This window comes from Cutaneotrichosporon oleaginosum, assembly GCF_008065305.1.
Source record: "Cutaneotrichosporon oleaginosum strain ATCC 20508 chromosome Unknown ATCC20508_contig02, whole genome shotgun sequence".
Taxonomy (NCBI): domain Eukaryota; kingdom Fungi; phylum Basidiomycota; class Tremellomycetes; order Trichosporonales; family Trichosporonaceae; genus Cutaneotrichosporon; species Cutaneotrichosporon oleaginosum.
The window spans coordinates 3,546,424-3,569,458 of record NW_027072171.1 but is presented as its reverse complement, the minus strand read 5'-3'; the positions used below and the strand labels follow the sequence as shown (position 1 = coordinate 3,569,458).

Genomic DNA, 23,035 nt, shown 5'->3' with positions numbered 1-23,035 from the left:
TTCTGCAGTGCAACCACCACCTCCTCATGTTTGTACACATACACAGACACCACACACATACACTCAAATCGGTCAGAAAAAAAATCCTCAGCACTCCCTTGTCTTCCCCGTTCAAACCCTTCAGTTGCATCCGATGGTAGGGTGTCCGGGCCCGACAGGAGGGCAGGGAGCAGGAGGTGGTCGGCTTGGTCACCGCTGGACTGAACGATGGGTGTACAAGCAGAGGAGGACAAGGCACGCGGCTACCGCCGGCGACTTTGACGCCACTTATCCTGATCGCATCACATGGGCGGCCCGGTTGACCTAGAGTGCCGCAGCCACTCGCCGCAGTTGTGCTGACGTGAGCTTGGTGGGGGACGGTTCATTGGCTCAGCCGAGTGGTACCACAGGGACAGCCAAGGGCACGAAGATCTTTTTCTGTGCAAGTCTCGGTGTCGCGCCGTGATGGCCCTAGAGATGCGCCGCGTACTGCCGTATCCGTTGGCTTCATTGGCCTAGGCCGCCGGCGGCATCTCGGCGCCGCACGTCTTCGCCTCCGATCTCATGCCCCCTGAGAACGAAACGAGACGCCCGATAATTGCAGACTCAGCTGTGGCCTCGTAAACCAGCTTCTAAGCCCTTGGTCAGCGCCTCTTCCGTGTGCCAAGTTGCTGAAGGACGTCGACATCTCACAGAGTAGGATACCAAATTTAGAAATACAGATGATCAGATGCAATCGTATTGGGTTCTGTCCGTCATTGCCGATCCGACCCGTTCTTGTTCTGCTGCCGGTTGCCGGAATCAGCAGGCACGCATCAAGGTGATCTCCGCGATCTACGATCCGCAACAGCCGCCATACAAGTTGCCAGCTCTCAAGGCTGGCGCTCGAGTTCATGGCTAACTCGTGCCGCACACCGAGGACTTGGCCGAGCCGTGTCGCATACTATGCATCGCGGGCAGCGGCCATCGGGCACGCCAGATAAACAGAGTCACCAAACAGTCATGCACACTTGACGTCATTGGCCTGCGAGTGCTCTGCCATGCCCTACCCCCTACTGTCTTGGCTTCGGGTGAGGTTTCGAGCAGCGAGCCCCTCGTGCCCGCCATTGGCCACGCTACTCTTGTCCTGACTGTGCTCACCCGAGAGCATGTCCGGCACAAGCACAAATGACCCGGGCCTCGCGCCGGGTTTGCCGCGCCTCAGTCTGATACCTGGTCATCCGTTTGGACCGCTTCAGTTGGCGGTCTCACACCTGGCGGACGATTTTGGCCGACACACGATCTGGACAGGTCGTGTGACCTGGAGATCCGCAAATGATCTGTGGGGTTGCGACTGTTTGGGGTCGATTTGTGGAGTAGACAGATGTCTGGGGACGGCTGCGGAGTGGGGCCGAGATGTGTGGGAACATCATGATGGAAGCGAACAGGTGGCGCTATCAAGCCAGCAACACGCCGATCGCTGTGGTATGTTGGGTGTCCTGACGCGGAGATATGGCTGAGACACCTAAGCGAGGGCGTCTGGGGCACCTTGGAGCTCGCATCTACCCTCCTCATAGGTCTGCACGCGGGCAAGCGGGCAGACGGGGCGGGCAGACGGGCATATTCCACTCTGTCTCACAGATGGTCAAGAAGAACGGAGAAGAGACGGGCCGCCCTTAAACGCGATCGCACTCGCGTGACGATGTGACCTCTGGCACCATGGCACCAACGCGTCGGGGTGACTTTACGGGCACGGGCCATGGTGGCGCGTGAGTTGTGGCACGTCGTGCTGGAGGCGTTCATCCACTCGTTCTTCCGTGTGATGCGCCACACCTCAAGCACCACACGTGTAACCATGTGTCGACTCCAGTCGTCCCAGAGCTGCGACAAAGTTATGCCCGCTCCGTACTCCCCGAAGCTAGTGTATACATGCAATGCCGATGCCCAAATCCAGAACCCATGCTAATACTCGTCGTGACGTGTTACCGCGCCAGCTGTCGTGCCCGCCCCGCGGGTCTCCCGTTTTCCCATATCTCAATCAAGCGAGGCCCCCTCTATTAGGCACTCGCTGCGACTCTCTGCGCCAGTCTAGTACTGCCGGCCGAGCGTGCGGAGCACATCGTCGAGGATGCGCTGCGGCAGCTCGTTGCCCGCCACCACGCACTGCACGTGCTGGTCGGGACGCACGAGCACGCCGCCGCTCTTGCTCGTCCCGTACCCCTCCATCCACGCCTTGCCGGGTTTCTTTTCGACAAAGTCAAAGTCCTTGCCGACTTCGACGACCTTGAGCGGCACGCCCTGCTGTGCAAACATCTGGCGCAGCACAGGTATCTTCTTGCCCCACGTCGACCCCGAGTAGAAGAAGGTGTAGAGGCCAAGAGGGACAATGTCGAGCACACTAAAGTTCCAGTCCTTGGCCTTGGAGTTGGACAAGTCGTCGAGGTACGACAGGTCCACGGGGTCGAGGGGAGGAATCACACCGGGCACCTTGGACTTGATCCAAGCGTGGGCGAAGCGCGCTCCACGACGGTACTGCGGCTTGTACACCTGCGACTGCTGAGGTGTCCATCCGGGCTCGTACACGTAGCCGAGGTGACGGTTGAGCTGGAGTCAGACTGAAGTGGAGAGGCGAGGGATTCGGGCTGCGATCCAGCGAACACGACTTACGTTGTCAAAGTGCTCAGCCTGGTCCTGAATGAGCGCCTGGACATAGTTGCGCTGTTGAGGGTCGTTCAGTGCACGCATCATTTCAAGGCGGGCGGAAGGAATGTCCGGGCCAGTGTTGCGAAGAGCCTTCAGGAGATGGAAGATCTTCTTGCCATTCTTGACCGACTGGATCGAGTTGTGGAGGGCAACCGGTCGACGCTCGCTCTCGTAGCTCTTGAGCAGCGTGGGGAGATGGCCCCACCCGTGATACGCGGCGGCGATCTTGTACGCGAGATTGTGGGCGTCGGCAATGCCCGAGTTAAGACCCAGGCCTCCGGTGGGAGGGAACGAGTGAGCGCTGTCTCCTGCGAGCACGGCACGGCCACGGTAGTAGTTGTTGGCTACCTTGCGACGGAGGATCCAAGGCATCGAGCAGTTGAAGTCGACGGGGATGTCGGTGCCGATCGCCGCGCGCACAATGTTCATGCACTTCTCAGGTGTGAACGTTGATAGCGGGGTCACGTCGGGGTCAATGTTGTGGATAAGCACGTGGTTGTACTCGATATCGTAACTAATGATAAAGCCACGCGCCTCAGGGTCGAGAATCCAGTAGAGCATGCCGACCTTGTCGCCGACAACGGGGCGCAGATCGGCGCTGAAGTGGATGGTGATCATGGTGTCGGCCGTCTCCTCACCCTCGGACGAGATGCCTACAGCCTTACGGACGCGCGAGTTGGCGCCATCGCATCCAACCACGAGGCAGGACTCAACCTGCATCTCCTCGCCCGTGTACGTGTCCTCGACCGTTGACACGCAGATAGTCTCGCCGTTACGCGTGACCTGCCATCAGCAAATGTAGCTAAAGATCGGCGTCGGGTGCGCACGGGCCGTGTTTACGGTTGGCCCAAACGCGGCCGTTCCGCAGTTTGCTGAGCTCACCTCCTCGTGGCTGATCCACGTCCAACCCAGGCGGTAGTCGACGTTGACCTCAGCGTCGAGCATGTACTCCATAATGGCCTCCAGATCGGGTTGCGCGACGTTGTGCACCATCTGCCGTCAACACCAATGCAGGATCCGGCGGTCCGGGCTCTGGCCGATTACGGCCCGCGTAAAAGAAAAAAATAGCCAGTAAACGCTACGCTACCCACCTCTGGCGTGTGGTCGAGAACGTCAAGGCCCATGTTCTCGTACGGAAGTGTGCCAACGAGCTGGCCAGAACAGTTGGTCATGAAGCGCACCCAGCGCGCATCGTTGCGGTGAGCCGGCAGGCGGCGGATCTCAGCGACCGGCAGGCCGAGCTGACGGCAGATCTCGAGAGAGCGGGGCGACAGCGCGTGAGCCTTGGGCACACCGAGACGGCGCATGTGCCGCGCGATGAGAATGACCTCGACTGCTATCAGTGGCGGTCCCGACATCGCATCCGGTCTCCCGCAGCTTGCGACACTCACCATCCTGCTTAGCAAGGGCGAGAGCAGTGAGTAGGCCGACCGGCCCATTGCCGACGATGAGGACGGGGAGAGGCGCCTGCTTAGCTGGCATGGTGGAGGATGAGGAAGGGGAAAGGGGAGAGAGGGGAGATGTCTCGCGCCGCAATGAGTAGTAGACAGTAAGAACAGCTAGATCAAACGTGTGCAAGAGGAGTGGGGACTGGAGTTGGGGTTGGGGCTGGGGAGAGCTGTCTCCAGCACCTATGAGCCCGAGCTCAGCTTTAGTAGACAGCCGCAGCGTTCATGGTCGTGCAGTCAGTCGAGCTCAAAAGGTTAGGGCCCTGGTGTGGTGCATGGGCGCGTGGCGCAGGAAGGCTCCTGAGCGCTGGGCGACGCGCGCCACCGCTCGGTCGCACCTCCATCGTTCGGGTGGTCGCGCATGGTCGCATCCAAGACCAAGACATGGCCCTTGACTAAAATGGGAGAACTGGGCGGCTCGCTTGTGCTTTCAGCGATGGAGCACGGGAATTTGAGGGGCAACGAGGCGAAGAGGTGATCCAAATCAAGGACTTCGGGTAATGAGAAAGTGATGAACAAAAAGGATGGATACCTGCCGCGCCGAGCATTCCACCACCGTATAACCGTGAAAGCGGCGCCCCGCCCTGAACAAGGATTCTTATCACCGGTATCCTCCCCCGAGTGGCCTTGCAGGTCTTCAACATCTCCCTTGTTTCCTCTCTCTCTCCTTTGTCCATCCATCATCCCTACGCGATCTGTGCGGCGACGGTTCGACACCTCGCCACCTCGCCACCACTGCACCTCTCCATCACATTCACGTTCAGCAGCTCACTCCTGACTCCCTGGCTGGGCAATGCACCGCACCTTACCTTTCCAGCTCTTCAGCTCTGCGCTCTCAGAGCTCCCTCGTTCCACGGCACAAGTGTCACGCAGTACCACTGAATTACTGGTGCTGCCGCGCCGGTGGAATGTGGACACTGAACGCGCCCAAAGTGGCGTTGAGTGGCGCGACGGAAAATCTCGCCTCGGGGAGATATGCACATGCGAAACTCGGAACACGCTGGCTCGGAGAGGGGGTCCGTGGCCGCCGTTTATACCTCTCTGAGTGCGCCGACCGTTCGAGCAGGCGTGCGGGTGACCCAGAACGGAGAGTGGGTGCGACGAGGCCGCAATCGACCTATCAATTGGTAACTAACCCGGCTGTCACCGTCTCCCGCATCGAGTGATCGCACTCGAGGGTGCCCACGCCGCTTGGACCGGCGTGCAGCAGGGATGTGCTCCGCGGATCGAGGGACGGTGGTGGCCAGAGCGCGCGGCGCTGCGAGCCCGCATGCCCAAAAGGCAGCACATGACTCATATAAGGAGCAGACCAGGCCTTCGGATGGAACATCACTCCCGTCTCACGTCGTGACCGGCTCATCTTTGGCAGGCTAACCTCGCCAACGGCTCGCCGAGCGGACGGCGATCGAGAGGCTCACCTTCGTGGCTGGAGGCTGGAGGATCTAGGCTCGCAGGCTTGGCTCCGCCGTCGATCTAGGCTCACGGTCTTGGCTCCGCGGCCCTTAGCACTTCAGCGGCTCCGGAGTTCGGAACGCACGGGCCAAACACCACGAGGGACTCACGAGACAGGGGGAAAACCGTCTCGTCGCAGGTGCCGGGTGGCCGGGAACATGTGTGAACGAGATAAGGCCTCCGAACAACCTCTGACACGCGGTACCAGGGGGTGGTATGCAGCGGAAGAGGGCGATAGCCTTCCCTCCTTACCTGTATGGCGCGGATTGCCCACTTGCCGGCATTCTGTCCACCCTCCGCCATGGAGTGTGACTGGCGTACCCCTCCCTGCGCCAAGGTGATGGGTTTTTGGGGCAGTTTCAAAGGCGAGATGAGAAGTGCTTGTGAGCGTCAGTTGTGCCAAGCGATCGATCGCGGTGCAGCAGTGCGCCGTAGCCGCAGATGCATGAGCTGCATGAGATAAACCGCTTCATTTGGAGAGGGCCTGCTGCTCTTCGATGAGTTCGCCCTGAGTAACAAAGGCGCATCGCGGCGCCGCTGGTTTGAGGATGCCGAGAAGCGTACGCGCCCAAGTATGAGGCCCAATTGTCTTGTGTGATAACTATCTGCGTTCAGCACTGCTTCTCACGTCAAGGAACGCGTCAATAAACAAGTGACGTGAAGTATCATTACCACTCGGCCTTGAACATCAGTGCCACCTCCGCGTCCCTGCACAATCCCAAAATATGCACGCGAAAACTAATTGTCCAACGCCATAGATGATTATAGCCCCTGGGTGGGCGGGAAGAAAGCCATGAGTGTGCTAAAGTCGGCAAAAGGCATGAGCTCGCCTGCGAGCTCTGGGGTGTCGGCCCACATGGGGTTGGTCTGGAAGAATTCAAACAGCGAGCTGACCTCGTTGTTTGCATCGGCTTCTTGTGATGGTGGGGCGAGAATGTCAAGGATGCGCATGCAGCGATCGGCGAGCGGGTCGCCCGCGAACTGACGGAGAGTCACAGTGGCCAAGCGAATGCTCTCGCTCCACGCTGTGTGGTCGGGCGAGCCAGGGTCCGTATGGAGTGCGATGAGGGGCACAAAGCTTGCCTGGAAGAGGAAGTGGCTAGCGTCAGCGGCGTCGTGGGCGTTACTCACAGCCCGTACCACTTCTCGAGAGTATTAGCCACACGGTCCTGGAAAAACCGATGGATGTCGTCGATCGTGTCCGTTGCACACGACAGACACACGTCCGAGAGAATGTAGTCGGCTTGCGGCTCATTCCCGGGCGGACTCCCACGCGTGCTGAGCGGTAGGCGCTTGAGTGCACGTTCGAGGAACGCGCGGCGCGCCATGATGATACGCAGGTTGCAGTACCTCCAGAACAGCTTGTGAGCCGAAAAGTACAGCCACGGGGTGTCGCTGAACATCTGGACAGTGGCTGCTGCGCTCATCCACGCCGGCACACCGGAGTACGAGTGGCGGAGCTCGGCATCGAGTTCCAGTACGTCCTTGGAGGCTGGTGGAGGGGTAGAAATGACTCTAGTGTAGCATCGGTTCCCGCTCAACACCAAAGACGCCTGATAGATGAGAGATGAGTAGACCGTCGTCTCGCGCGTCGCGGGCGGAACTTGATGTGAGGAAGGCGTGAAGTCCCTGTCCTGGACGTTGTGCACCATTTTGACATCTGCCTCGCCATACGGCAGGAGAATCGGGCGGCCGAAGGTGATGCTTGCCCCGGCATCGAAGATGAACAGGACCCACCAAACTCGTCGTCTACGGTCAGCTCTCGCACAGTTTGCGATCTCACCGCACTTCGCGCTCGAAGGGTTTGATGTTCCATAATGGCAGCTCGCGGTGCAAGCCTAGCCCAATCGCCATGCGCACAGCGATACCCAAGTATATGCTGCCCGAGTTGGACTTGTTCCGCTTCTGTGAGATGTTGGAGAGCAGAGTGAAAGCCTGAACCAGGACGAGCGACCCCGTCTCGAGGTGGCTGACATTGATTACAGCGTCGGCGCGCTCAAGGAAGTAGTCAACAAAGTACATGGGCATGCCCGCGCAGAATGCGCCAAGGGCAATGACAATGTTGAGCAAGAGTTCCCATCTTATGTCAGGTCATTCACCCAAAAGTTACGCACTGTGAAGGATCGGGCTTGGGAATGACCTCGGCGAACTGGGCACGGAAGGTGGCCTCGTGCAGGATGGGATACTGCGTGTGGTAATGCTGGAAGTAGGCGTCGATGCACTCGACGACTTGGGGATGTGTTGGGATCCAGTCGCGGGGTGGAACTGAAACGGGCGCGTCATCATCGACACTGGCGAGGCTGACACCGCCTGCCGTGATCTGCAAGATGCGCAGGAGACTGGCGCCGCTCGCGAAGCCAAGGTAGCCTTGGTTGTCGGGCTCAACGCTGAGACTCGCGGTGCCGTCATGGCCCTTATTGGCATGGCGCTCGCACCACTCGTACCCGCTGGCATGTCTTGGCTGGCGCTCGTACGCGTCGGGCGTCGGCCCATTGGGCACGTTGGCGGTTAAAGATGGTGGGGGGCGCAGGTTGACGGCGGCAGGCTGGGGCGCGTGATCAAACAGCCCCTGTGATGAGGCAGGTGACACGGCAGGGTGGTGTGAGTGTGCTGAACCGGGCGTGTGCTTCAGCCCAGTTGGGGAGCGCAGCGAGGGGGGTGGCCGGTAGATGTCGCCAGGCGAGGACGGTCGGCTCTTGCGCTTGCGGTCCCCATCCGGGTCGCTGCCGGCCGCCTCGTCAAGGTTGAGGTGCGGCGCGTGCTCGGCGAGGAGGCTCTCAAGCCGCGCCATCCGATCTCTCATTTCCGCTATGTACCTGGTTTCAGCGCTCCGTTCTCTCATGAGGAAGCCTACTTCTTGCCGCGCCTCGGCACCTCGGGCTCGGGGAAGACACATGTCTTGCTGTACCGCTTGCATTGATTGCACGGCTGCAGGCGGTCACACTGATAGTCAGCGTCGTGCGGAAAGCATGAGAGGTGAGTAGCAGCGGCTGCGGATGACAGCCGTTGAGCAGATGAACTGACCTTGCGCTTGAGCCTCCGGCACTCGACGCACTGAGGATGGTCAGCTGATGCTTTCGATGCGGAGGAGCGGGGACCCACAGAGATGCGAGTGGGAGGAGGGTCGTGCTCGCTGCCACTGTTGTTGTCCTCGTCTTTCATGGTTGGGCCGTCAACAAATGTTGATGGAGGAACGAGGTTGAGTGGGCGGAGCGGAGTCCTGCTCAATGTCCCATTCCGAGTTAGCGGATCTTTGGGGCCGCCCCCTATTTCGTACCCCACCAAATTCCACCAAATACCTCCAACCGAACCAGTCCCCATATGCCAGTGCTTCTCCGAAGACTTTCCACTGTTGGTGTGGGAGACGCGACGAGCATCCGGAGACGCGATGGAGCGCTCACAACAACTCGATGGGCGACGAGGGAGAGGTTCAAAGGCGTGCACACACGGCCCGCACCACCTCAGGTCAGTGGGCGGAGCGGAGAGCCCGCTGGGCGGTCTGAGGTGAACCGACAAGCGACTACATCATGTCGCGTGCACTCCACCCACCTCCTTTCTTGCCATCGTCTTATCTTACAATGCTCACAACCATGATGACAATGGACATTGACGCGCTCGCCAAACGCATTCTTAGCTCTGCCGCTCGGTAAGCCCACGCTTGGGAGCTCGCTTACGCCTGCCGCCCGGAAAGGAGATTTGTTGTTGGTGCGGAATAGTGGTGGAGCGCGTTCTGACACCAGCTATCGGCGGCATCCCAGGCTCAGGAAAGAGCACCGTCGCGTATCCGCTCATAGAGCGGATCAATGCGCTCGCGGGGAGCGAGGTAGCGATGGGGTTGGGCACCGATGGGTGGCACTACTCGCAGGCACAGTTGCGCGCAATGCCGGTGAGTGAGGAGCGTGCCGCAGGTCTGACATCAGAACTCGGAGATGCTGTTCCGGCGCCGCGGCGCGCACTTTACGTTCGACGGAGACTCGTATGCTGCGTTTGTTGGAAGGCTAGACGAGCCCGCGTTGCAGTTCCCCTCCTTTTCGCACCGGGATAAGGATCCCGTCGCTGAGGGAGGATGGATTGCGCCCCACCACCGTATCGTGTGAGTCACCGCTCGTCACCGCTGCATCCATGTTCATTGCTGATCCCAGGGTGATTGAGGGGCTACACTCACTGTTGAACATCCCGCCGTGGTCGACTGCTGCGCACCGTTACGACGAGAAAGTGTGGGTCGACACGCCCGTGGACGAAGCGCGCCAACGCCTTATCAGGAGGCACCTGAATGACGGCGTCGAGGCCACTCTTGAGGCAGCAAAGCGTCGCGCCGAGGGCTCGGATCAGTGCGTTGTTGCCTCGAGGCGTGACTAACCACCAGGCTCAACGCTAGAACACTACAGGCGAACCTTATCACGCCCACGGTCGTGGTGCAGGACACTGTACCGCCTCTGCGGCCACCACACGTGCCTGTTGAAGCGTCGCCGGTGGTCACGGCGTAGACCGAGTGGGGGAGCGGGGGTTATACGTGGGTACCAGTCTCGACATCCTAATTTGTGAAGTCCAGCATGCATAGGCATGGCAGCAGACTTAAGAGCGTACAGAAGGTGGAAGCAGATCACTAACACAACTTGGCCCACCATGCAGCGGATGGCCGGTCTTTGTGCGCACACAGGACACTCTGTCCAGCTGTACAACTGCCGAATATGCCAGCCGTACGCTCTGAGTGTTTCGACGTGGCATGCTAATCCCTCCGTACACGGCATACGCATAGCCATTCTACACTCGGTGAGCTGCCTAATGCTGTGCCCCGGTCCGCCTTGGCCTCGATGTGCATTCTAAGCGCTTGACGGGGCCAAGATACCCCACGGTAGTCGGCAGTCTGCAGCTGACAATACCACACCTGTCCAAACAGGAGGAGTAACGCGACGACAGCCATTGTCTACACTTTCTGCACTTGGCGGACGACAGGCCACCTTAGGCACATGAAGGCTCGTCGACAAGACATCAATGCAGGAGCGAAACTGCCATGAATTCCCTCGGCCCGTCGTTTTTGAAGTCCTCCACTCTCCACCTCAGAGCACCGCTGGCATCGCGGTGCTCGCGCATGTCCTTTCGAAAGCAGTAGGCCTGACGTGGACCCCCGGCGGTGCGATTCTAGCTGGGCATCAAGGACAGGTGTGAACGATGGAAATCTCGAACTTCCTCAAGAAAGGGGTTTTCCCTGCCCTTTGTCAGGTCCTTTGCGTACGAGGAGGTCAGCGCGCCCTTGTAGGCCTCCACTCGTCGAAGGTGGGTAGCGGACTTACTCGGGTCGCGTCTTCAAGGGCAACCCCTGCAGATCAAAATAGATCCAAACACAAAACACCGTCGATTCACGATTTCGTTGAAAGAGCTGCACCTGGCCAGGCGTAGCATGCTATCGAAAGCCGGCCAGTCACCCGTCTCCGACGCTCGGCGCTTCTGCGCAGATGTGAAGATCTGTTGCTTGGAGGCCGGTCGCGGTGCGTTGGCGGAGTCTGGAGCAGAGGTTGGTCGATGGGGACATCAGGCCTACGCTTGATCAGTGGAGCAGAGGTTGGTCGATGGGGACATCAGGCCTACGCCTGATCAGTCCTGAGGTGCTAGATGTGAAATGCGTGTCAGAGCTCTCAGACACTACACGCTAGTGTGCTAGCGTATCTGTCAGGCATTCATGTCGGGTCTATGCCTTTGAGCGCTGCCCAATTGGAGCCCGCGGACTGAACTTGGCAGATGTTGAAGCTTTGGACAGTTGAGCGCGCTCGTAGCCATTGGACATGCACACGGCAACATTTTATGATCACTGTTAACAGCAGTGATGCCCACAGAGAAGGGAACACGCTGCGGTGGGAGACACATGTCGGATACGCCCCAACTGTTCGAGGGGGGACAGGAGGCCGCCCCGGGGCTTCAAGTTGAGGATTCTGAAGTGCCAACGCAGCTCTCCATCACTGGGAGAGGAGTTGGAGGGAAGAGGGGACACGAAACAACTCGCACCCATCAGATGGCGTAGTGCAATTGGCGTGAGTCAATCAGTGCTCACAACGTGCGTGTCGACCACCCTGGCGAGTGACCTGATTCCAATCGATGCTGCAATACGCACCTCTTTGCTGCGTCACTGATAGATAATGACCTTCTACGGGGTAAGTGCACGCGAGTGGACGAAGGGGTAGCTCAGCGGATTGAGGTGGTCGAGGAGCGTGTGAGCGTTTCGCTGCGGTCCAATTTAGCGAGAATGTTCATAAGAGATCCCTTCAGTGGAAACTCCAATCATCAGTCTGTTGAGCCAAAAATTGCGCGGTTGGCGGGCAGAGCTGTTCCAATGGTGGAGAGTATTATTGGTCGTGGTGTCGACTAGCGAAAGGGTGCGGCAAGCGAGCACGTTGATGATGAATCGGACACGTCGCTCAATACTTTTGACAAAATCAGTCGCCTCTCCCCGCGATAATTCTAGGAGGGGACTACGTATCTCGTGGCAGGTCGGAGTATCGCGTCATCTCCAATGTTATGGAATGCTCATTCCAGCCATCTGCCACACTTGTCAGGCTGACTTGTCGTGGGGCGCGCCGACTCAGTTCCGCCGACTCGTGCGTAGGATTGGAGGTGGGCGGCCGGGGTTAGGGCATACTTCTCCGGACCAATTAGACGTGAAGCGGGCCAAATGCTGCGAGCTCAGTGAGGCACGCGGGTCGCCCGTCGTAAGCGGTTGTGGCAGTGCGGAAAGAACAATCCACGCTCCTCAACTGGGGAACTCTGCGCCCTACTACAACCTGGTGCGGCGTCCAACATCATCAGCTTGCCGCTCTGCTCGTCTACTTGTCGTCGCATTTCCCAACTCCTTGGAAGGCTCCATAAAAAGAAGCAATTCGAGGACAGGGTAGGGGGAGTGTGGCGACCGCTAGACCGCCGACTTGCGCGGCACAGAGTACATAATTGTGGCGTTCCCGATGAGCTTGTCGTGCCACTTCGTCGCCACAATTCTGGTGGCGTACAACTGCACGCCACAACGCTGATGTAGTCAGGAGAACGAGCTCCACGCTCCCTTCATTGTGGAGCAAACGCCCATCGAAGGAGGCAAGAGGAGGCGAAAGGAGGAGGACAGAGGGAGGAAGAGCACAATGGGCGCGAAAAAGCTCTGCACTCTTGTGGCTCTGCTGGTGAGGCTGACGGCGTCGCTCCCTGGCTCCAGCCCGTTGGGTCGCACGCGCAACGATGCTTCTCGCCTGGCATTCAGAGTGGGGCCCGGGCGAGATACTCGAGCTCGTCGGGCGCGAACAACATAGCAGCACTCAAACAATTCCAGGCACCAGAAGCCCCCACAGACCTACATGTCGCCGATAAATCCTGAGGAGCCGAGCGAGTGGCGCGCTCCATAGCTCGCTCCTCCTCTTAATGCCCACACCCGGTCCGCCTTGATTTAGCTGAGGTGGGCAGGGCCCGGGGCTGTCAGCCTCGTACACTCGTCGTCGATTTCGAACCAAACAGCCCTTTGGTATATATCAGGCTCAGTTGCGGCGCGTGGTTCGCGTCCGATAAACTTGTAAACATTCGTAGACCGTGCGTCCTTTAGAAAGCGTCTAGACAAGGGAGATATCAGAGGTCGCCGGCGTGCGTCAGGATGTATGTGAGGGCCGAGAAAATGCCTCTAATTTGTATCAATGCGTTGTGTCCTAGATAGTGTGGTTAGGCAGACGATGCCTGAAACATTTCTGTGACGAGGACGACTGTGAGTCAGCTCACGAGTCTAGACTGGCTCTGGCGTGTCTGGCCACGCCACCCGTTCTTCCTCACCTCTCAGGGGCTATACTTGGCGGGGGGAGAGGGGGGGGGGGGGGGGGAAGACGCTACCGCACCGCACGCCCTACGCCTTAGGCCAGCGGAGCTGCCGAACCACGTCCGCCGGCACCGCCGGTCTGTATGCCTTATCGTGCCGCTGCCGTCTACTGCCGGGTTCTTCCCCCTAGCGGCCGTTGAATTGGTTGCTGCTGCAAGCTCTAGGCAGTTTGTTCTATGTCAGGCCGACGTTGCCACTTCTTCCGCCACTTCCATTCCCTCTTCCCACCGGCCGCCACTTGGCGCCTTTGAAGCACCCCTGGTTCCCTAGTTGAATCCAGTGCACCTTGCCGATCTGTGACCGCTCTCTGCCCTGGAAGAGGGAGAAGGGCAGTGAGCTCGAGCACGCACGCGTTGGGGCGATGCACTGGACCACGAATTTCTTCGCAGATGAATACGAGCACCACAGCGTGACCGGAATCACATCGGAAGCCACGTGAGCTCAAGACCGGCTCTGCCGGCAGCTGCCGGATTGCCGCCCGTGATTTCGCTCGGCACTTGCAGACAGGGATTGTTTATCGAGGAACGTACGAGGCGGGCAGGCACTCTGATTTGGCATGCCCCGGTCTTGGCACCGACGTCTATGACGCGTCGCGGAACTTCCGGCACGTGTGTGGACAAAGTTTCTGTGGGTACCGCGGCACGAGTGGTGTAGACGCGCGATATCCGAGCTTGCGTACGGGTTATGCGGCCGAATGAGCTGCGAGGGAAGCGCTATGTTCGAGGCTGCTGCAACATGCATCATGACGACTGCGCAGTCCCCGGCTAATCTGGCGCCAAGCACGTGCCATTGCGTTTGAGCCGAGGACCGAGGAGAAGCATCTGCAGAGGAAGACGGACGTCGTTGGAGTCGGACCAGATGCCGAGCACGTGACGGCAGATACACCAGATTGACGTCACACCCGTGTTGCCCATCTCGTGTTATGCCAAATGGGCGGTATGCGGGTATCGGTCGTCGGGGTTGCACGCCTGCTGCATTCCGGGACTCGCAGCTGCACACGAAGCAAGGACGGTGACTGTCTTATGATCTGAGGCGGACGGAGAGATGGACGGAGAGCATTCGCTTCCATCGGCGCAGGCGGAGCGCGGAATGCCAGCGAGTGCCGCGGAGCGGCGTGTGAGCTGCTGCTCTGCTGAACTGTGAAATCTGGGTGTGGAGCTCTAGCGCGTGCACTCGGGTTGACATGCCTCCGCCATGCCGCCATCGGAATGAGTGACTCGGGGCCGGCGGAAACCGATGCGTGTGAGGCCCGGTGAATAAAATCAAGACGCGCGCCGCAGAAGCTCGGGAAATAATCGTTGTATCAGGTGAGCCTGACACATCCCTGCGCTCCCAACGTCCGTGCAGATTGCGTTTGTGAGGCACTCGATAATCTCCATCAGAGAGCAGGCGGCGTGAAGCGACGGGGGGGAGGTGACGTTGGTTCGAGTCCAACACCCGGTTAGAGGGCTCGCGGCCCGTGGCAAGGCGAGGAGCTTGCTCTGGATGCCGACGGGGTCTGATAAGGGAGTAAGAAGTCAGCGGGTGAAAGTTGATCAGTTCGAACATCGACCAAGCGTTCAAGCGTAGTGGAGCTCATCTCGGCGGTACACAATCAGCCGTCATCGTTCCAACGACGCAGCACTTACGTTATACGCGCGGCATTTCACAGTGTCCGGGAGGCCCGTGACTTGCAGGCTCCGCCCAGATTAGCGCTCTCCGGTGAGCGCACGTTGAGCGGGGCCCTTAGATAAGAGCGTTTCATTCCCGGATGTCTATTGCATGGGCGCTTTCACCGCTTCTTCAAAGCTCTCCCCATGTTCATCACGGGGACTCGACCCACTGTCCGGAGGGTCGGGCGGAGCCTCGGTGGTGATAGGGGCAAACACGGCCCGGAGCTTCACATGCGAGAGCTGCACCAATGTCGGGCGAGTCAGTTAGTGCCGGCCAAGGCTTGGCCTTCTGAAGACTCCGCAGTGAGGAGGGCTCGACCCTTGGGCGGAGACCGCGACCAACGTCTTGAAGCGCGCCGACACCTCAGAGGAGATCAGGAGAGTAAATTGTCTAGTCCTGCCACCGCAGACCTGTCGTTAATTGTCTGCAATTGCCATCCACGCCAACGGGAACCAAACAGATTGCAAGCAGAATCACCGTTGAATCAGTTCCTTTCCTGACGGCTACCCCCTTTGCTCGTCTCCGACCTGTCACAACGGGTCTCAATAAAAACCGCGCAAGAGCCGGAGTGTTGCCGCAAGCCAGGCCTCCGTTGTATTGCCGTATGCGCGTTGGAACACCCTGTCGGGAGGAAAGGATGGACGGATGCTACACCTGGTGTACTCGAAGGGAGGTGCAGTGGGCGCCTGCGAGCGCGTGAGCGAGGTTAGCGAGGGCCTCACTCGACACTTCCGGGATGGCCTCAGACCGGGTTCAGGCTGCACTTCTGGGCTCGACACACGGATGCAAGGACACAGGACGCAGGACGCATCCTTGCAAGTCACGGCAAGGTCACTGCAAGCTCACCCTCGACCAGCCTGCCCGCCATCTTCCGATGTCGGAGCGTCTCGCTCGAGCCGCTCGACCTCGACGTGAGCTGCGAAAGAGCCTGGAATCCAGGGCGCGGTTGCAGCTATCACCCGACGCAAGCGAGCGGAGGCGTCAGGGAGGGGGATGCCGGGTCGATGCCGGCCTCGCTAGCGGCGTCGTGCCGGGCGCCGGCTGACTACTCGCGACCATCGCAATGCATTGCGATGGCGATGGACACTGAGCTCTTTCCGCCGGTGCGCAGGGCTGGGACCTGGTGGGCTGCGTCGTCAGCAACAGGCGTCTTGATCAGTGGTCGCCGGAAAGGCCTCAAGGGCCGCGCAGGGATAGCACGCCACGCCCACAACACCGGCACCACATACCGCAGTCCCCTGTCGCTTGTTGCAACCAGGCCGCAGGCCAACCAGGTCGTCAGCGCCGCGGCTTGGCTCGTTCTCGCGAGTCCTGCACTCTTCCTGCGTGTATCCTGCATGTCCTGCCCATGTGCCGCGCACCTGGCGCCAGCTGACGTGTAATGATTAAGCAGCGGAACACATTCCGCCGCTGGCGACCTCCGCGATCCCGACGGTCCTTCTGTCGTCCACACTCGGCGGAGATACCTCGGGCCATCCCTGACAGCACCGTCCACTCTATGCACACCGCCGAACATCTGCTCGCCGACGGTCTCCCCGGCCGCGCGTCTTGGCCGTCCGCACTGGCGCGACTGCCCCCCGACCTGAGCCTAACACCCCCAGGGATGCTCGAACAGGTGCTGAACCGAACAACGAACAAGCTCGAAAGGCGCAGGCGGAGGCTCGAGGCTCGAGTCTGGATCCAGGCTCGTCTCCGTGAGAAGCGGACGGAGGCAGGAGCGGTCGGAGGGGGAGGCGTCCGAGCACAGTCGCAGCCGAGTGCGGGATTATCGTCCGCACGCATCGCCCGAACCCAACGCACGGTCCTCCAGGCGAGCCAGCGCCACGGCGTCCATTTGCCCTGCGTACGCCGCGCCGCCACTGTCGCTCATTTAGCGAGGATTCGTGCCACATGAAAGCAGCGGTTGCGGGCTCGGAGGGGACGACACTGCTGGGTGGACGGAAAGTCCGGGAAGCGGAAGCGAATAAGGAGGAGCCGAACAAGAGCCAAACAAGCTTACCTTTCGGTCCGAGGTCCCGCTGAGGCCAGCGACTTTGTGGCAGTGGCGGTGAGGCACAACACATGCATTGTGCCAACCGCCATCCTTGAAATCGTTGTTGGTGCGCAACGAGGTATGGAGAAGGGATGTTGATGTTGAGGAGGAGTGGACATGAAGCATACGTGTCGGAGACGGAGATCTGTTAGAGGCTGACATATGCCGTTTGTTTTGTTCCCAAGACATACTGGAATCTGGGGGCCCTGTCAGTCTCACTCTACGAGCAACGACAAAGTGGCATTGTCGCATTCCGTCACTGCCAAGTCTTTACTCTGGCAAACGATGCAAGCGACGGACGATGCACCCTGCCGCCTGCCGTGCGCCGGCGACCAGCCACCAGATCGCCATCAGTTGTTGTGTTGTGGGTCACCCACCCGCTTCATTTCTTCCGTTGACTCACCGCCAATTAAGAGTGAATGAAGCACGGAGAACGAGCAACCTGCACAGGAATACATGCATCACACGAACTCTAGTATTTCAGACATGCACGGCGGCTGCAATCAGACACAGCCTTCTATCACATCTATGAAACATCCCCCCAGCCCTCAACTATCGCCTCAACGCTGTTGGGGTCCATACCATCTCCACGCTGGACGGCGCGGACAGCCGCCGACATAGCGTCGTGCGTCCGCCCGTTGTAGCCGTCCTTGCCATGCTCGGGCCAGTGACCCACCTGGCCACTTGCCCACATCCAGGGCTCTCCTGGGTCGCGAGGAGCGTGGCCCCGGCGTTTCAACTCGCTCGGCATGGTGAAGCGCTGATGAGAAGGCGCGACGTGACCCAGCCGGGTGCCAGTCCCAGCCTTGCCCGTCGACGACTGCAGCGCTGCTGGTGTCGCGCGCATCGCAGCCTGCGCCGAAGAAATGGTGTCTAGTCGGCGATAGATTTGAGCTAGGCGGTCCGAACGCCATGTCGGCGAGCGCACCTCTAGGACTTTCTCGCTCACGCCTTCCGCCCACCCTCCCTTTCCACTCCTGTTGCTGGCGCCCTCGGGTGACCGAGCCTGCAGCATCTCCATCCAGTACCCCTTGCGCTGGCCATCGAGACCGTCCTCGTCGTCCATCTCCTCACCCGGGCTCGAGTACTCGCTCGACATATAATCGATGTGTAGGGCCGACGGGGGAAGGTGGATATCCATGAACGAGGGATCCTGAGCTGCTTTGGCACGTCGTTTTTGCTTCTGTTGTCGTCAGTTGAAAGGATTCGATAATGCGCTAGGTTGCCGTGGAGCTGCACTTACCAGGTCCTTGCGGGCCCAACGCCTCCTATTCTTGACATATTTCTGTTGCTTCTTGGCCTGCTTGGGATCAATCTCGGCCAAGTATCGCTTAGCAAAATTCTGGAAGGCCGTGCGAGCCGCCGCCTGGATGTTAGTACAGTTCTTTGATGTGAACAGGGTGCCAGTATTGTCATCACCAGACAATACCGTAATCCCAATAGATCACACAACACGTACCTTTACAGTCTCGGTCTCGAGGTCCTCGGGAGGTACCTTGGTCCACTGATGGAAATTGGTAGCCTCATTGATGAACACGGAAACGACGCGGTCGAGCCACTGTCAATGTTAGCAAGCTTGCTATCAGGGGGAGGATCAAGGGGAAAAGGGAGTTCCGGCTGGCCGTGTATCGATCTCGCCGTAACAAATGCCCCGGACAAAGTGGCGACTTGTTCTCCCCAACATTGCGGCGGTGGCGCCCACTTGGTGGCATAGTTGCCACACAAATTAATCACGACCCTTGTCGGCACCACTTGGCGCCCGTGGTGCCCGTTGCCACATTCCTCCCAATCACAGCGCCCCACATGCCCACAGGCGCCTTTCCGCGCCACCATATGTGACGTTGCGCCTCGTCCGTCCTCCCTCCTCCCCCCGAACGTCATGGAAGCACCACTTGTCTGGTCGACTCACCTCGGCATTGCGCGCGTCGCCCACGCCCGCTGTCCACGATGGAACCCATCCGACTGTCCCAACGTCCCCTTCCGAGGGCGGAGGAAGATCTTCGTCGAGTCCGATGCCCATCATGTAACGCATTTTTGCTCGAATTGCGCGTTGCAACTCGACACGCCGCCCACGTTCAACGCGCTTGCCGGTTCCAGAATCGTGTCGCGATGACCGTTTTCCGCGTGTAGAACCTGTTGGAGTGCCTGCTGCTGCTGCTGCTGCTGCTGCTGCGGCGGCGGCGGGTGACAAGGCCTCAGTGAAGGAGCGCTTGCGTACGTGGTGTGCGAGGGAAGAATGTGACTGGGTTGGGGTGTGTTGCTGCATCACGGGGGACATTGAATGCACGTAGCCGTAGGCGGGAAGGTGATGGAGAAGCTCTGGCTGTTGCCCCATACGATCCAAACCCATGTCCTGGGGTACAGGTGCCATTTGCCCAACGCTGGGCCCAACGCCGACACCAACACCTGGGTTGACTGGACCCATGTTGTTGGGATGTGGGACGTGGTGATTGTGGTGGTGGATATGTGCCTGGTGATGGTTTGGGACACTTCCGATACCTCCGCCTAGCATTCTGCGTAGACGGATAACTTCGTGCTTGAGTTGTTCGTGGGACCAGCCGTCGAGAGTGGCGAGCTCTTCGGCGGTGATGGGAGAATGAGAAGGTTGTAGATGTGCTAGTGCCGAGATGAATTGGGCGGTGGTTTGGTCTTCCATGATGGAAGGAAGACTTTGTTTAGAGTGAGTGGGCGATGATGGGATTGGTGATGTTGAAGATGGATGTGGGATGGATGATAGTTGAGGAGGGGGAGGGGGACGGAGAGGGGGAGGGGGAGGGTGAGGGGGAGGATGAGATGTGAACGATAATTGGGGATGATGATGAATAATATGATGGAGTTGCAAGTTGATGTATAGCTGAGATTGACATGACGAGGTGGGATGGAGAGGAGGAGGAGGAGGGGAGAGGGTGGAGGAGGAGCAAGAGGAGGAGAAGGAGGAGCAAGAGGACGAGGTTAGGTGGCCGTTAATGACGAGCCTGACATTTGCAGTGGTGACAACGCTTGGACGCAGGACGCAGAATGGGGGCGTGTGTGTATGCGGGGGGTGGGTTTATCAGGTCAAGTTTAAGGGGCGGCGTCCTGGCGGCGTCGGATTTCTGGGGTAAAGGGTACCACAAAAGTGCTTCCAATTTCCAGCCTACCTCTGTAGCTACCTAGCCTACCCGTGCTTACTCCGGCAACCCGGAGCCTGGGGCTGTCAGCTGCTCGCGCTCTCTCCGCCGCCTCCAGCCCTTGCATACTGTACGCGCGCCGCCCATATTTGTGCATCCAACGCCCATATGTACAGGTGGCAAAACAGGGTTGCGTGCCTTGCTCTAGACGCTACCAGCTCCTCTCTCTTAGTAAATTGCAACACCTCAGGCCTCTGTACCTCAAGTCTTCCACCTCGTTCTTTTCCTCACATGCTCCAAAAGTGCGTCGCCCCCTACGCCCCCCTTGCAGCTTGCACCACTCTACAGTAGCTCTGCCTACTCGCCCTTTGTCGCGCTTCGCGGCGTCTCGGCGAGGCGGCGGCATGGCCAGGGTCCTGCCGACATCTGCCGCCCACACGACCCAACTATGACGACACCTCTCTCTTTTTCTTCCCCTGCCCAGATCTTTCAACCGGTCTTTGATGACCCTAACCTCCACGTGCCGTTACATCATCACCGGAATCCCAGCGGCACTCACGGCGTTTATGGGCCCCTCCCAAGCCTCCAATCACAATTCACACGCCACTGGCCACTGGCCCACTGGCGTCCGCGCGCGCCGCGTGTCGCGTCCAAGCAGCCAATTGAGCCAACAGGGATTGCTCCATCACTCCATCCTCATCTCTCTCGTCCTCCGCGTCGGACCAAAAACAAAGTCGCCACTCGACATCCGCTTCCAGCCTTATCTCCTCCACTTGGTCGCCGTCCACGCTGCACGCTGCCCACATTAAACATTCAAGAGCCTGGCATTGATTCATTCTCCAGTCCCTCCACTCCGTAATCTGGGCAAACCGCGCCTCCAAAGTTTCCGAGTCCGAGCAGAGTCCAGTCCAGTCAACCCCGGTCACCTTCCCCACACTCACTGACAATGTGGTGGGTGGCAATTAACTTTCTCCAAAGACAACCATCTGACGCAATAGCAAACACGTGCTCAACGCCCAAGTGGCAATCCGTGCCCCATGCTGCCAGAAATGGTTTGACGTGAGTTTGGACTGTAACGGGATTCGGACCCCAGGGTGGGCAGAAGAAGAAGAAGGTGGGGTGCTCGGCGGAGCGCCACTGCAGTCATCTTGTGGTGCACAAATTATGGTGTGCACCACTCGCCGACGCCGCTGCGTACGAGGCGGTGGACTAATGAGATCCACTCGATCTTCATGAAGATACGCCGAACGGTGAATGCTTCCCCTCACCTTCCTTGCTGTTGGTGCGAGGAGAAGGCATGTGCGAGGAGTTGTCCAGGGCGGAGGGTGGTGGCCGCCTCGCATTAAGTGGTGTCGGCGAAAGTGCGCGCTAGTCGAGGGCCACAGAAAGAGGGTACCGCAACGCAAGAGTGGTGTGCGATCGAGTGCGCATCCTCGCGTGGGCCGTTGGCAGGCGAGGGTGTCCTCGCCCTCTCGCCACACCGTCGCCACTGCGATGCATCGGAGCGTCCTCAGCTGTCACCAAGCAGGGAGGCGACCAAAGCGAGAAGGAGACCACCCTGCGCATCCTGGTTGCGTGCAAGCGACACCTCCTCGTCCCTTCCCGCTCATGCTACGTCCACGCGTCTGGACATCGAGGAGAGGACTGCTGTCGTCGACCGGCGATGACACTTTGCTTCACTGGCATGGCTGCTGATTGATGGGCGCCTGCTGATTGATGGGCACCACATTGCAGTGGGGCCGCTGCATGGCAGGTCGTCCGCATACTGCACCGCGTCTGCTCACATGTGGCGCCACCTTCATGCGCGAGAAGCTGATAAGCTGACCGTAGTGCCCAGAATGCCACGCGGAGAGGGAAGATCACCAGCTGCGCAAGACGTTCGAGATGACCTTCCTCTGCAAAAAGGTGGGTGGAACTGCCTCCGATTTCGCGTTGTGGTGCACGTCAGAAGAGACCGGAGCTGTGCATGTCGCTCGACACTGTGACCCTCGAGGAGAGCACTGCCAGCGAATATCACCCCAGGCGCGCAACCGCCTGAGGTCACGATGCTTCCCCGGCGTGCTGTGTGTGCGACTTCCAAGCTTGCCCCGTCTGCAACGAACCGCCACTCGCTCGGCCAGTATAGAAAATGCTGACTCCTAGTGCAAGAAGGCGTTCCGGAAGGACGCGCGCGAGATGGAGGAGTCTGACGAATACTGCCCGCACTGCGACAATCACTTTGTGAGTATCCTTGCGCCCAGCGGCGACGCGAGGGCGCCCTCGGGCACATATTACAGGAGAAAGGTGTTGGCGCTATGACCGACGTCTACTCAGGCAGGCTGCGCAACAGATGAAGCCGGCAATGAGGCAATGAGAGGGTGCTGGAACCTCGAGAGGCTCAAGACGTGCCTCAGCGTGGGGTGATTTGGCGCCCCCTTTCCCGCGGCCACAGCGCACCCGCGGCCACAGCGCACCCGCGGCCACAGCGCACAGCTCTGACAGTAGGTCGTTGAAGCCAAGGAGCCCAAGGCGATGATCGGCGTCGAGGGCGAAGATGCGCGTGTCGACAACCGCATGCTCAAGGACGACCGCGTCAAGGAGCGCGACGGGCGCAGCCTTTTCAACCGCGACATGACGGACCGCGTTGAGCGCTTCGACTACTCCCAGGCCTTTGGTCGGCGATAAGCCCCATCACACCTGCTCGAGCGGTGGATGCGGCGGCCATTGTATGATCAGCCCGTGCACTCTGCTCTCATGCAGAACCGCAGTGCCGGCGCACCCGGCAGTACCTCGTCACCGTTCACCGACGCTGCATCTGCACATCAACTTGACAGACACCCTGGCCTGCGATAGCCAGCAC

General features: G+C 59.5%; 9 protein-coding genes across 9 annotated transcripts; 2 read left to right on the top strand and 7 right to left on the bottom strand.

Moving 5' to 3' along the window:
- Positions 1-541: 541 nt before the first annotated feature.
- COLE_03091 (uncharacterized protein) lies at positions 542-874 on the bottom strand (the record flags this gene model as incomplete). The annotated part of the gene is made up of 1 exon (XM_018427194.2): positions 542-874. One exon carries the CDS (start codon positions 872-874, stop codon positions 542-544), a length of 333 nt encoding a protein of 110 aa, XP_018280144.1.
- Positions 875-1,179: 305 nt separating this feature from the next.
- Positions 1,180-1,533, bottom strand: COLE_03090 (uncharacterized protein; the record flags this gene model as incomplete). The annotated part of the gene is made up of 1 exon (XM_018427193.2): positions 1,180-1,533. The coding sequence occupies one exon, from the start codon at positions 1,531-1,533 to the stop codon at positions 1,180-1,182; it is 354 nt and encodes a 117-aa protein (XP_018280145.1).
- Positions 1,534-2,046: 513 nt separating this feature from the next.
- COLE_03089 (uncharacterized protein) lies at positions 2,047-4,143 on the bottom strand (the record flags this gene model as incomplete). The annotated part of the gene is made up of 5 exons (XM_018422720.2): positions 2,047-2,562; positions 2,626-3,444; positions 3,544-3,654; positions 3,753-3,994; positions 4,053-4,143. The coding sequence occupies 5 exons, from the start codon at positions 4,141-4,143 to the stop codon at positions 2,047-2,049; spliced, it is 1,779 nt and encodes a 592-aa protein (XP_018280146.1).
- A 2,180-nt stretch (positions 4,144-6,323) lies between these two features.
- Positions 6,324-8,723, bottom strand: COLE_03088 (uncharacterized protein; the record flags this gene model as incomplete). Its single annotated transcript, XM_018426555.2, has 7 exons — positions 6,324-6,660; positions 6,693-7,310; positions 7,345-7,641; positions 7,676-8,377; positions 8,416-8,504; positions 8,586-8,615; positions 8,664-8,723. 7 exons carry the CDS (start codon positions 8,721-8,723, stop codon positions 6,324-6,326), a joined length of 2,133 nt encoding a protein of 710 aa, XP_018280147.1.
- Positions 8,724-9,088: 365 nt separating this feature from the next.
- On the top strand, positions 9,089-10,048 carry COLE_03087 (uncharacterized protein; the record flags this gene model as incomplete). The annotated part of the gene is made up of 6 exons (XM_018420769.2): positions 9,089-9,207; positions 9,241-9,266; positions 9,302-9,447; positions 9,482-9,654; positions 9,704-9,892; positions 9,928-10,048. The coding sequence occupies 6 exons, from the start codon at positions 9,089-9,091 to the stop codon at positions 10,046-10,048; spliced, it is 774 nt and encodes a 257-aa protein (XP_018280148.2).
- A 4,373-nt stretch (positions 10,049-14,421) lies between these two features.
- On the bottom strand, positions 14,422-14,949 carry COLE_03086 (uncharacterized protein; the record flags this gene model as incomplete). Its single annotated transcript, XM_018427195.2, has 1 exon — positions 14,422-14,949. One exon carries the CDS (start codon positions 14,947-14,949, stop codon positions 14,422-14,424), a length of 528 nt encoding a protein of 175 aa, XP_018280149.1.
- A 1,383-nt stretch (positions 14,950-16,332) lies between these two features.
- Positions 16,333-17,117, bottom strand: COLE_03085 (uncharacterized protein; the record flags this gene model as incomplete). Its single annotated transcript, XM_018427196.2, has 2 exons — positions 16,333-16,913; positions 17,054-17,117. The coding sequence occupies 2 exons, from the start codon at positions 17,115-17,117 to the stop codon at positions 16,333-16,335; spliced, it is 645 nt and encodes a 214-aa protein (XP_018280150.1).
- A 495-nt stretch (positions 17,118-17,612) lies between these two features.
- COLE_03084 (uncharacterized protein) lies at positions 17,613-19,742 on the bottom strand (the record flags this gene model as incomplete). Its single annotated transcript, XM_018422721.2, has 4 exons — positions 17,613-18,269; positions 18,330-18,452; positions 18,546-18,644; positions 18,996-19,742. The coding sequence occupies 4 exons, from the start codon at positions 19,740-19,742 to the stop codon at positions 17,613-17,615; spliced, it is 1,626 nt and encodes a 541-aa protein (XP_018280151.2).
- Positions 19,743-22,080: 2,338 nt separating this feature from the next.
- COLE_03083 (uncharacterized protein) lies at positions 22,081-22,860 on the top strand (the record flags this gene model as incomplete). The annotated part of the gene is made up of 3 exons (XM_018422722.2): positions 22,081-22,101; positions 22,339-22,416; positions 22,681-22,860. The coding sequence occupies 3 exons, from the start codon at positions 22,081-22,083 to the stop codon at positions 22,858-22,860; spliced, it is 279 nt and encodes a 92-aa protein (XP_018280152.1).
- Between the last annotated feature and the right edge of the window lie 175 nt (positions 22,861-23,035).